Source organism: Cervus elaphus, chromosome 17 (genome assembly GCF_910594005.1).
Source record: "Cervus elaphus chromosome 17, mCerEla1.1, whole genome shotgun sequence".
NCBI classification, from domain to species: Eukaryota; Metazoa; Chordata; class Mammalia; order Artiodactyla; family Cervidae; genus Cervus; species Cervus elaphus.
The window spans coordinates 2,967,727-2,980,017 of record NC_057831.1 but is presented as its reverse complement, the minus strand read 5'-3'; the positions used below and the strand labels follow the sequence as shown (position 1 = coordinate 2,980,017).

General features: G+C 41.9%; 1 protein-coding gene across 1 annotated transcript in view; it reads right to left on the bottom strand.

Annotated features, from left to right (window-relative positions):
- The window catches only part of NAF1 (nuclear assembly factor 1 ribonucleoprotein), a 43,407-nt gene extending 36,833 nt beyond the window's left edge, over positions 1-6,574 (bottom strand). The window contains exons 1-2 of the mRNA XM_043871172.1: positions 6,178-6,574; positions 3,202-3,370 (exon numbers count right to left, since the gene is read on the bottom strand). Of these exons, the coding sequence (XP_043727107.1) occupies positions 3,202-3,370; positions 6,178-6,437 (429 nt within the window). The 5' untranslated portion in view covers positions 6,438-6,574. The remainder of the gene's footprint in view (positions 1-3,201; positions 3,371-6,177) is intronic.
- Positions 6,575-12,291: the final 5,717 nt, after the last annotated feature.

The window sequence follows — 12,291 nt, the reverse complement described above, 5'->3', positions numbered from 1 at the left end:
TGTGCTATACAGTCCATGGGGTCACAAAGTGTGGGATGTGACTTGGCATCTGAACAACAACAAATGCCTCAACAATGGAAAACAGTCCAGAATATGAAGAGTTAGGCCATAAAACCAGTAAAACTGGTCTTTGTTCTAAAGATCTCATAGATGCATCACAAACTCTGAAACTGGTACTAAATGTTTGACCCATTTGAATTTATGTACATCTTTTTGCAAAGACAACACAGAATATTTCACTGGTCTTCCTCAGAATTTCATTACGAAATTAGTAGACTACACACAGCAAACAGTTCCACTGCACAGCCCTGCTGCCTGAGAAGATACACACCAGCAGACTTGAACAAAGGCACACTCAATACCAGCTAGAACTACTTTATGTAACAAAGGAGGGGACACTTCCCGGGAAGCAAGAATTGTCATCTGAAAGACGACAAATTCAAAGCTAAGTAATAGGACTGTCTCAAACGTCCTAGAAAAGAATATGGCATGAATAGCCAGTTCATGGAGAAGGTGAAAGTAGAACATATCAAATGTTCTACAGAGCCAGGAACAAGAAATACAAGTGCAAGCTAGAGGTAAAATGATTGAATCTACAGGCAAACAGAAGTGAGTTAGAAAATAAAATGACAGAGCTATGAGAATGCCAAGCAGCACATACAAGAAAACAGCAGAGCCATCTTCAATAGCTACCTTGGTTCCCAATGGCTTTCCCAGCCAAGTAAGTTTCCAGCAAATCCCCCTTCTCTTAATCTGGTTTCTGTTGCAGCTCCAAGAGTCCAATCTATGTCATATGTGATTCACTGCTTCCACGTATTTCCCTCTTTCCCTCCACAGAAGATAAATACTATTACTGACTGAACAACAGCTGCCATGTTCTAAGCCTCCCCTTCCCGTGATAGAGAACTCATCCCTTGTGGTTTGTATGGGGTTGATACTACCTATGCTCTTCAAAATTCACACACTTTCACACTCCCTGTCACTTATCTAACCCACTCCCACCCTCACACTCACCCATACGCTTTCTCTCAAGCGCACTTTCCTACACACTTTCCACTCGAGAGTATCGGAGTGACCGTGGAACTCATGTCCAGGCAATCAGAATACCCATCTCACTAGCTTCAATTATTTGTTCAGACCCATGAACCAGGCCCCCAGTAAACCAATCCAAGTTCTGTCCACGACATTCATTCAGGAGTATCAGAGGCCAAGCTGCCAGCCAACTGAAGAAACATCTCCTGAACAGCACAGCAGATCCTAAAGACAATGAGAACTTGTAGCCACACCATTCTCGAGATTCAGGGCCAAGTCATTCTCTTCCCTTGAACTTGAGAGCACAAGTCCCGAAGGAGTCCTCATACACACTTCTAAAGCCCTAAAGATTTACGGCAGACCAGGGAACTCTACATATCTCCAGTACCATATGTAGGAGTAGGAACTTCTAGTACATTTGCTTTCTAATCATAAGAATATAAAATAATGTGAGGAGCTAGTTAAGAATCCAAAATTAAAAAAAAAAAAAAAAAAAAGACTACAATTGCCCCTTCCAGCCTTCCCAAAGATCCTTCAGAACTAGCACAAAAAGGAAGAGACCCTCTCACTATTTCAAGTTTTAAAAACTAACGTATTTTCCCAGCAAAAGAGGACTTTTGATATGAGCTAAGCATACATTCACACAATTCAACAGCACTTCCAGCACTTCTCTCCGTCATTTACTGTCTGCCTCTCCAGGAGGTGTATTTAGAGTAGAAACCAGATGGGTCTTGCTTCCAGCACCTGGCACATGGCAGGTGTGTTGTGATAGTTTAAACGTGAGTGAATGTCAGATGCCCACTCAACTCACCCATTCCACAAGTCACATATTACTCTTGACTAACAGTTTGGTATCTGAAAAGCACTCTGCTGGGCACTACATGAGCCACAAAGATCAGCTACGAACCAGTCCTCAAAAATGCAGACACAGACTCTTTTTGACTTTCTGATGAAAATATGGGCACTCTATCCAGAAAAATACCTAAATAAATTGACTAAGATTTTGCATTAAATTTCAATGAATTCCCAAGGAAGAATTTCAGATCTAGTAGGATAAATAAGAAAACAAAACACATGTACACACCAAAATACTATGATCCTTTATTTGTTGATTCTTATATTCTAAGAGAGATTTAAGTAGAAAAGTGATTAAGATACAGGGATAAGACCAAACAAATCTGCCAATAACTTCAGAAAATAATCACAAGTTGGGAGAGCCTCTGTGTAAGAAAACCACTGGGATTAAGGTCTGCAGTATGGAAACATAAACCACTGATGAATTCGCACACAAATTCCAGGGTTCTCAATACACAGGCATATTGAGATAGAAAATTTCTTATTACGAGTAAAGAAAAAGGAAATAATATCAATCCAGTATGGTCATGAAAAGCTTCCTGAATGTCTCCTAGGCTTTAAAAAAAATTTCTCTCAAATCTTGCTTTACTACTTCACTGGTTTAAGTGTTTTATAACTATAATTAGGGACCATTAAATTTCTTAAAACATTAATAGTAAATAAAATTACACGTGGGAGTGGAAAGAATAAACATGGCAATACAGCCCATACTGTGAAATTCTGAAAAGACTTTCCTCTTATATCATAAGGCTTCAACCAGACTATCATTAACCTCCTAGGAACAGCATACAGTCTAAGAGGAAATAACCATGCATTCAAATGCCAATAAATAATAATCCACAATAAACAAGTTTTCTCCAACTGTAATAAAAACACTCCAAAATCTTCCAGTAAACAGAAATCCTCAAAAGTGCAACTGACCTAATTTTACTTTCTATTTCTCCAAATGCAATCGATTAAAAAAATAGTTTCAACTGCTACTGAACTAAAGTTTCTCTGCGTTTTGGACCCCTTCCCAAAAAAAGAATGGTACATCTTTACAATTGTTAGGGAAGGTCAGAACGAAAGGCAGCAAGTTAAACTAGATGCCTAGCACATTATCAAATGTTAGCATTAGAAGTAACCTGAGAAATTATTCACAATCAATTCTTTCTTTCACTTAAGAAAGTCAAGGCATGGCAAAAGTAAGACCAGTAAAAGTTGAGAATGGTCTTCAAATTCATGGAGCAGATATAGGCCAAATGAGATTATATCAGTATCATAAAATATGTTAGAACACATAAATTAAGTTTAGTAACAAATCTAAGTACTTACATTAAGAAGTAACTCATCTTTTGTTTTAAGAGGAAAATTCTTATTTTCCTTCTCAACTAGTAAGTCATCTTCTCCATCTGATAGAACTGGAGGAAGGGACATATGAGAGGAAGACGACGAGGACGATGATGAGGAAGAGGAGGAGCTTGAACTATCAGTATCTGTTTCACTATAAAGAAGAAAAAGTTGAAAACAATACAAAAGCATTATTACAATGGTATTAAAACATGATTATTCAACTAGAAAATATCTGCTTTACTAGATGTTTATGGTTGCTGGTATAATTCAAAAGCTAGCATTTTGAAATTGACTATGGTGTTTGGAAAGCACTCTAATCCACTGATCACAAAACCCCTGCTCTAACCCAAACCCTCTTTTTACAACTGCTCTTATGTCATCCATCAATCTGAGGCATGTGACAAATCACTGACCAAAAAGAATCCTGGGTCAGGCACCTGTCTTATTAGTTACCAAGGATCAGATCAAAGCAAAGAGACTTTCTTCTCAGTCTTCAATTTGGAAACTTCTCCAAGTTACCATCCATGCTAAACACTCCACTCTCTGAAAACCCCTTTAGCCCTTGATTTCCACAACAATTCTCAGAGCAAAAAACTATCCTCTTAGCTTGGATTGTTTGCTGGTACCCTCTTCAGCTCCTGTTATGTGCTGTTTCTACAAGTCCCATACTCATGTTCTCTTCTCTCCGGTACTCTTTCCAAGTATGACCTCCAAAGAGTTCAATCATTGCCGATGTGCAGATAACTGCTAAATCTTCAGTCTTGATATCCCTAAGCTCCACCCCTAAACTCTTAATAACAACTGCCGAATTAATGACCTACACACTCACAAGTTAAAAACAGTGCATTCTCCCTACTAGTTCTGTTTCTCTCTTTCAGTTTCTATTGCATTTAATTGTTTAGTCCTGAATCCTCACTAGAGGTAGAAACCTTGGAACTGTATCAAAGTATTGCATGCTCAGTCAGTGATGAAACTGGTAAATATGACTCCTATTCCACTAGAAAAATCTAAATACAGAGTGCTATTAGCTGACATTAAGGGATTAGGGTTCACTCTACTACAGCATGGTTGTTATGTAAAAAGTATTTTATCAGAAATGCACAGTAAAGAATTTACAGGGAAGGTGGCATGCTGTCTGAGACTTGTTTTAAAACTATCAAGTTAAAAGAAAAAGTTAGAAATGTCAGGTAAAACAAAGTTAAGGGGACTTCCCTGGTGCCCCGGTGATTGGGAACCCACCTGCCAATGAAGGGACATGAGTTCAGTCCCCTGCCCAGGAGGATCCCACATGCTGTGGAGCAAGTAAGCCCAGTGGACCACCACTGCTTAGCTTGCACACTCCACAGGAGGCCACCACAATGAGAAGCTCACCTACTACAATCAACAGCAGCGCCCCCCAACCTCGCCTAACTAGAGGAAATCCATGCCTGCACAACAGCCAAAAATAACGAAATAAAGCTAGGAAATAATGGAAACTGTCAAACTTGGTGATGGCTATGTGTACATTCATTATATTACTCTGAGTTGGAAAATGTCCACAATAAAAAGTTTGATGTACAGAGGGTGGGATAGGGTGGGAGGTGGGAGGGAGGTTCAAGAAGGAGGGGACAAATGTCTACCTAGGACTGATTCATGTCAATGCACGGCAGAAACCAGCCAACACAACATTGTAAAGCAATTGTCCTTCAATTAAAAGTAAATAAATTTAAAAATACGAATTTTAAAAAAAAAAAAGGTTAAAGTAAGTTTTACCTGTAATCTGATGTTCAAATTTACATTTCCACACCAGAACTGTCCTCCTACTGCTTCCCTGACATCTCCAATTTGTTGACAGTGAAATCTCAAATTAACTCTCTAAATTTAGCATTCCTATTGGTTTACAGCCCCCATCCCAGAAAGGTTTCTCCCCATCTCAGTAAACAGCCCCGCCATCCACCCAGTTGATGCCCCTCTTCGTAGGCCACTACCACATCTATTAGCGATCCAAATCCGGGAAGTTTCAAAATATTCAATCCAAACACCGTCACACGGTGGACTAACACACCATCTTTCCCATCGCTTTCACACCAAGCCAACCACTCCGCTTTCACTCTTGAACACAGTTCAGTTCCTTCTCCACAGAGTAAAACATTAAAATGCTAACTTGAGTATGTAAATCATCTGCTTAAAATTCTTCAAATTTCTCTAGCAGTTAGAATTAAAACTAACATGGCCAGAGGGTCCTACCTGGTTGGGTTCTCCTACTACAAGTGCTTCGCTTGTTCCTTCCTTGTAATTTTCAACTCACTTTTTTTTTTTTTTTTTTAAACTTCATTTTTCGTCCCTCTCACCAGAATGTAAGGCAAGGATCGTGTCTATATTGTTCACCGACACAGCATGGCATAAAATACACTCAAACACTTGTAGACAAGGTTCAGCCTGGTTCAGTGAACTCGCCTCCCACCACAGAACTTTCCTATATAAAAGACAGGAGGTAGGGCGGGAAAAGCCTCAAAAAAGCTACGCAAAGCAGGTAGTAATAGTTGAATCACTTTCCCCTAATTTAAAGAAAAATTCATCACCAGAGAAATTCTACAAACTAACAAAACTGCCAGGAGTCAATCTGAAAAGAGAAAATCCTTTATCTGATGCTCCATTTATCTGGTTCAACCAGAGAAACTTGAGAAAAAGATTTGCCACAAACTTTAAATTATAACCCCAAGGACACACCACGTCGAGTGGTCACGGGAATAAGCTCCCAGTCTCAGGTTTTATACATTCTAACTGAAAACGACAAACTGTCCACAGAGGACACTCGGACCCCCAGCCTCAGACGAAGGGCCCCGACGGCCACGCTCCCTCCCAGGGGCACCGCAGGGGCAGCGAGGGACGCGCCCGGCTCCCAGGCCCTCCTGCCTCCTCGGCCCAGGCCTCCCGCTACCAGAGCCGCCCCGCGCGCCCGGCCGCCGGGGGCACGACCTGTCCGAGTCCGAATCTGAGTCGGAGTCCGAGTCCGACGTCTCCAGGCCGCTCCCTTCCGGAGGCGGCCCCGGGAGCGGCGGCGGCAGGAGCTGAGGCGACTGTTCGCCCGCAGACTCCGGGGCCCCCTCGTCCGCCGGCGGCGCTGCGACCGGAGCGGGGTCCGGAGCCGGCGCGGCCAGATCTTGGCCAATTCCGACGCCGGCGCCACCGAATTTCAGTGTCTGCAGCTGAGCGGCGGCGGCCTCCACCACCTCCATGGCGCAAACTTAGGACGCTCGCGCCGGGAGACGCACCACCTGGCCGACAGCGGCTCCGGAAACGAAGCACAGGCCCGCTTCACGCGCTGCTCGGGTAACCACACGCGGAGCCGTCCAGAGACGCGCCGCAGCCGACGCAGCGGCACTTCCGGGAAGCGTGTGACGTAACGGGACGCACCGGCGATCCCTGGAAGCGGGGCGGTCCGAAGGCCTTTGCACGCGGAACCGCACGGTCCTAAAGCCGCTTGTTTCCCTGCGTCCTGGGAAACGCCGCTCCCTCTGAGAGGCCTGATGGACAGACTTTCCTGCTGCCAGGTCTGAGGCAGTTACATGGAGGCTGAGATGGGAAGGAGATATGGCAGAACGGGGAGACGCCTGATGGGGCGAGGCCCTGCACATTGGAAACTTGAGTCACGAAGCCTTGAACCAACACTTACAGGAAACTTTATTAAAGTTAAATGGAGTTACAGCCGTGGATAGGCAACAAACACAATGACTGTAAGGCATAGTTCCTGCGAGGCAGAAAAGGAAAGACGACCTCAACAGAAGTAGGTTACCTTTATTCAGGCAAGGAGGGGCAACAGTCAGCCTAACGACCAGGCTGAGCACCGAAAGAGATCAGGGAGGCTTCATACTTATAGGGAGGTTTGTGGAAGCGATAAGGGAAACGTCAATCAGGCGGGATATTTTGAGTATTCTTTTGTTGAGATGACACTTGTAGTTGGGCAGGGGGTGATAAGTCTTCTGGGCAGGTGTAGGGGATGGTAGGTTTCCGGACAGGGGGTGATAAGTCCCAGATAGATGCAACTGGCCTTGAGCATCAGGATGGAACTGAAGTTATGCTTTGTTTTCTCCGAAGCTAGATGATTCAGCAAGGGGCCTTTGAGACTGTTGTTCTCTTTTCTAGGCCCAAAAGACTCCTTCAATGACTATCCACCCCCAAAATTATGGCTCATATTTTTGTTTGTTTTCTCCAAAGTGCTCCCAATTTAAAGAGCACTAATCGTGGAGGAAACATGTTGCTGTCTGTTGATGTTTTAGTTGACACTTTCATAGAAAGGGTGGAATGGGGTTGAAATGACTAATGGCCTGAGAAACCATTACTCTATGTCTTAAGAGGGGCAAGCAAGAAGTTCTTAAAATTGAAGAAGAGATAAGAATTTTCCCTTTTTTCTGTTAGAACTTCAATTTGATGTATTAGCCCCTCAGATAATAATAAATAGTAATCATTGTGACCATTTAGTAAGCGCGCATATGTGCCAAGGACTGTGCCTAAGACACTATCAGTGTTCACGCAGTTTCATTATGTGCTCTCCATTGTACCAGACCTTCATAGAACCTATGACAAGAATAATACATTGTCTCTGGTTTTAAGGAGTTTACCGTTTGACTGAAATGAAAAGGTCAATGCACAGGAGATAGAGATACTTGAAATGTGGAATAGAATTTGCTAGTTCAGTGGTGATAGAAAGCTAAAGACTGACAAGATGTATCATAGAACTCTTCCAAGCAGAAGCAGGAATTTAAAATCCAGGTAATACTTGCTAATACAGTGATTAAGCACAAATTAAGCTCAGTATGTCCAGCTGAATTGACCTGTGTTTGAATATTAGCTGTACTATTGCCATGTTGGTTTAACTGATTTGGAAAGAAAGCCTGGCATAACTTTCATTTTCCTTATCTATAAAATGGAGGTAAAAATACTATCTCAATTTTGTTGTTGTTCAGTTGCTCAGTCATGCCTAAGCTCTTTGCAACCACATAGACTCCAGCAGGCCAGGCTTCCCTGCCCTTCACTGTCTCCTGGAGTTTGCTCAAACTCATGTGCATTGAGTCAGTGATACCATCCAACCATCTCCCCTTTCGAAGACCACCAATGTCTCCCCTTTCTCCTCTGCACTCAGTCTTTGCCAGCATCAGATTCTTTCCCAATGAGTCAGCTCTTCACATCAGTTGGCCAGAGTATCAGAGCTTCAGCTTCAGCATCGGTCCTTCCAATAAAAATTCTGGGTTGATTTCCTTTAGGATTGACTGGTTTGATCTCCTTGCAATGCTAGAGACTCTCAAGAGTCTTCTCCAGCTCCAGAGTTCAAAAGCAATCAATTCTTCCCCTCTCAGCCGTCTGTTATGGTCCAACTCTCACATCCATACAAGACTACTGGAAAAACCATAGCTTTGACTAGACGGACCTTTGTGGGCAGAGTGATTGCTGTCTCTGCTTTTTAATATGCTGTCAAGTTTCCTCATAGCTTTTCTTCCCAGGAACAAGCATCTTTTAATTTTATGGCTACAGTCACCATCTGCAGTGATTTTGGAGCCCAATAAAATAAAATCTGTTGCTGTTTCCAACTTTTCTGCATTTATTTGCTATGAAGTGATAGAACTGGATGCCATGACCTTAGTTTTTTGAATGCTGACTTTTAAGCCAACTTTTTCACTCTCCTCTTTCACCTTCATCAAGAGGCTCTTTAGTTCCTCTTTGCTTTCTGCCATTTAGGGTGGTGTCATCTGCATATCTAAGTTTATTGATATTTCTCCAAGAAATCTTCATTCCAGCTTGTGATTCATCCAGCTAGGCATTTTGCATGATATACTCTGCATATAAGTTAAATAAGTAGAGTGACAATATATAGCCTTGAAGTTCTCCTTTCACAATTTTGAACTAGGCTGTTGTTCCAGGTCTGCTTCTAACTGTTGCATCTTGAGCCGCATACAGGTTTCTCACGAGGCAAGTAATGTGGTCTGGTATTCCCATCTCTTTAAGAATTTTACACAGTTTGATGTGATCCACACAGTCAAGACTCAACTATCCATTTAGTTCATATGAATATTAATTAAGGTTTTATACAAAAGAATGGCATGTGTCATATACATGTTTAGTGCACAAAATTCAATGGAAAATAAAATAATACATGGATATGAATAAAATGATGCTTCACTGATGATGATCTTGCAGATATGTGCAGTATAATTTTAAGCAGAGAAAAAATTTGGGTCAGAGGGATCCTCCAGTTAGCCAAAAAAATCTTGAGTTTTCCAGGAATTGAGTGTCAAAAGTCTTAATGAATGATACAGTCAGTGAAACAGAGTAAAGGAAATCCAGAGCACCAGAAGAATCAAAGTCCTCTAAACTGTCTAACTGAGAAAACTGGCAAGAAGTTGACATTACTAATAACCATGAAGGACTTGGACAAGATAATGAGTTTGTGATGTTGAATTTAAAGAAGAACTGGACAATTGAAAACTACCCATAGTTTTTGAGAGGAGTTGAATAGAAAGGTCAAGACCAGAAGCCTAGGTTTGGGAGCAATCCAGATGCCTATTTGTTCACTCAGTGATCATTCACTGACTAGTGTGCCCGTGCTCACATCATGAACTGGGCAGATAGAAAGGTGATTTAAACACAGGCCCTGCCATTAAGTAGTTAACAGTTTAGTAGAAAAGACGAGTTGAAAACAAAGGATAAGTACTTTAGTAGAGAACTGAATTGTAGCACAGGCATGCACTACAGAAGAGAGATAAACCAAAGGAATATTAAACAGAAAACGATAGAGAGTAAAGAAGGCTTTACAATGAGCATAGCAAATTAACTGGAATTTTAAAGAGAACCAGGAATCGAAGAAAGTAGAAGATGTCATATTGATGTTGATGTGAAAGAAATGACTGATGTTTCTTCAGCAAGATGGATCAAGATTGGCAGAGAATTGCAATTCTGGATCTGCAAAAAAGGCAAAATGGTTGTCTAAGGAGGCCTTACAAGTAGCTGAGAAAAGAAGAGACGCCAAAAGGAACATATTTCAATCCATAAGAGGAGGAAGTTATATGAAATTCATTTTCCAGACCTTGAATTGTCCATTGAAGTGAAGTGAAGTGAAGACACTCAGTCGTGTCTGACTCTTTGCAACCCCATGGACTGTAGCCTACAAGGCTCCTCTGTCCATGGAATTTTCCAGGCAAGAGTTCTGGAGTGGATTGCCATTTCCTTCTCCAGGGGATCTTTCTGACCCAGGGATCGAACCCGGGTCTCCTGCATTGCAGGCAGACACTTTACCATCTGAGCCACCAGGAAATTGTCCATTAGGTAGTTTAAAATGTCTAAGAGCAATATGAACAGGCTTCCCTGGGTGGTAATTCAGACAAGTGGAACAAGTGACTTCAGCTCAGTTCAGTCACTCAGTCATGTCCAACTCTGCGACCCCATGGACAACAGAATGCCAGGCCTCCCTGTCCATCACCAACTCCCAGAGCTTGCTCAAACTCATGTCCATCAAGTCTATGATGCCATCCAACCATCTCATCCTCTGCCATCCTCTTCTCCTCCTGCCCTCAGTCTTTCCCAGCATCAGGATCTTTTCTAATCAGTCAGCTCTTCGCATCAGGCAGCCAAAGAATTGGAGCTTCATCTTCAACATCAGTCCTTCCAATGAACACCCAGGACTGATCTCCTTTAGGATGGACTGGTTGGATCTCCTTGCAGTCCAAGGGACTCTCAAGAGTTTTCTCCAATACCACAGTTCAAAAGCATCAATTTTTTGAAGCTTAGCTTTCTTTATAGTCCAACTCTCACATTCATACAGGACTACTGGAAAAACTGTAGCTTTGACGAGATGGACCTTTGTTGGCAAAGCGATGTCTCTTCTTTTTAATATGTTGTCTAGGTTTGTCATGGGCTTCCCTGATAACACAGTTGGTAAAGAATTCGCCTGTAATGCAAGAGACCCTGGTTCAATTCCTGGGTTGGGAAGAACTGCTGAAGAAGGGATAGGCTACCCACTCCAGTATTCTGGCTGGAGAATTCCACGGACTGTATAGTCCATGGGGTAGCAAAGAGTCAGACACGACTGAGCAACTTTCACTTTCATGGCTGATTCGTGCTGAGGTTTGACAAAAAGCAACAAAATTCTGTAAAGCAATTATCCTTCAATTAAAAAGTAAATAAATTTAAAAACATCATTCTTAACATAGGAAATAAATATAAAAACACAATTATTCCAAGCATTGTGCATTATGTATAAAGCACTAAATAAGATGAAGTAAGTCTGAAGTATAAAATTATGAAAAAATGGCTGCAATACCAGAGACCTGGGTTTGATCCCTGGGTCGGGAAGATCCCCTAAGAAGGAAATGGCTAACCATTCCAGTATTCTTGCCAGAAGAATTCCATGGACAGAGGAGCCTGGCAGGCTATAGTCCCATGGAATCGCAAAGAGTCAGCCACAACTTACACACACAGAGTATCATTATCCTCTTTTACACACAAAGAAACAGGCTTAGATAGATTAATAAACATGCCCAAGATCACAGAGCTTGTAAGATAGGAGTTGGCATGTCACCCCAGGGAGGTCTGATTCTATATTTGTACTCTTTTTTCTTTTTCTTTCCTTTTCTTTTTTTTTTTTAATTGATGTTGTGAATGAAAAATATTGACTGCTACATCAGTAAGCAAAGGGATGTTTTAGCATTCAAACTATCAGCCACTGCAGCAACCCCAGAATGTGCATCTGGAAAGGATTCAGGACGGAGAAAAGCCTGACACTGGCCCTAGAGAGTTAAAGTGCACATCAAATGAATGATTTCAGGGTGCCTAGACTGTGGCATCTTCCCTCTCACAGAAGTGTTACACTTATTAGCTTGAGATGTCTGGTTTTCTTTCATTAGCAATCATCTTTTGAATTTCAACTACCTGTTTTTTTTTTGGGGGGTGGGGGTAGTTATTTTGTTTTTTGATTTTTTTTTTTTCAAAAATATGTATATATCCTGGTTCATCCCTTACATCTTCAGATCAGTCCCTTGGGGTTATCTAACAGGGTGTCTTCTGGGCTTAAGTCTTTTGTATGTCCACAAAATAAACATA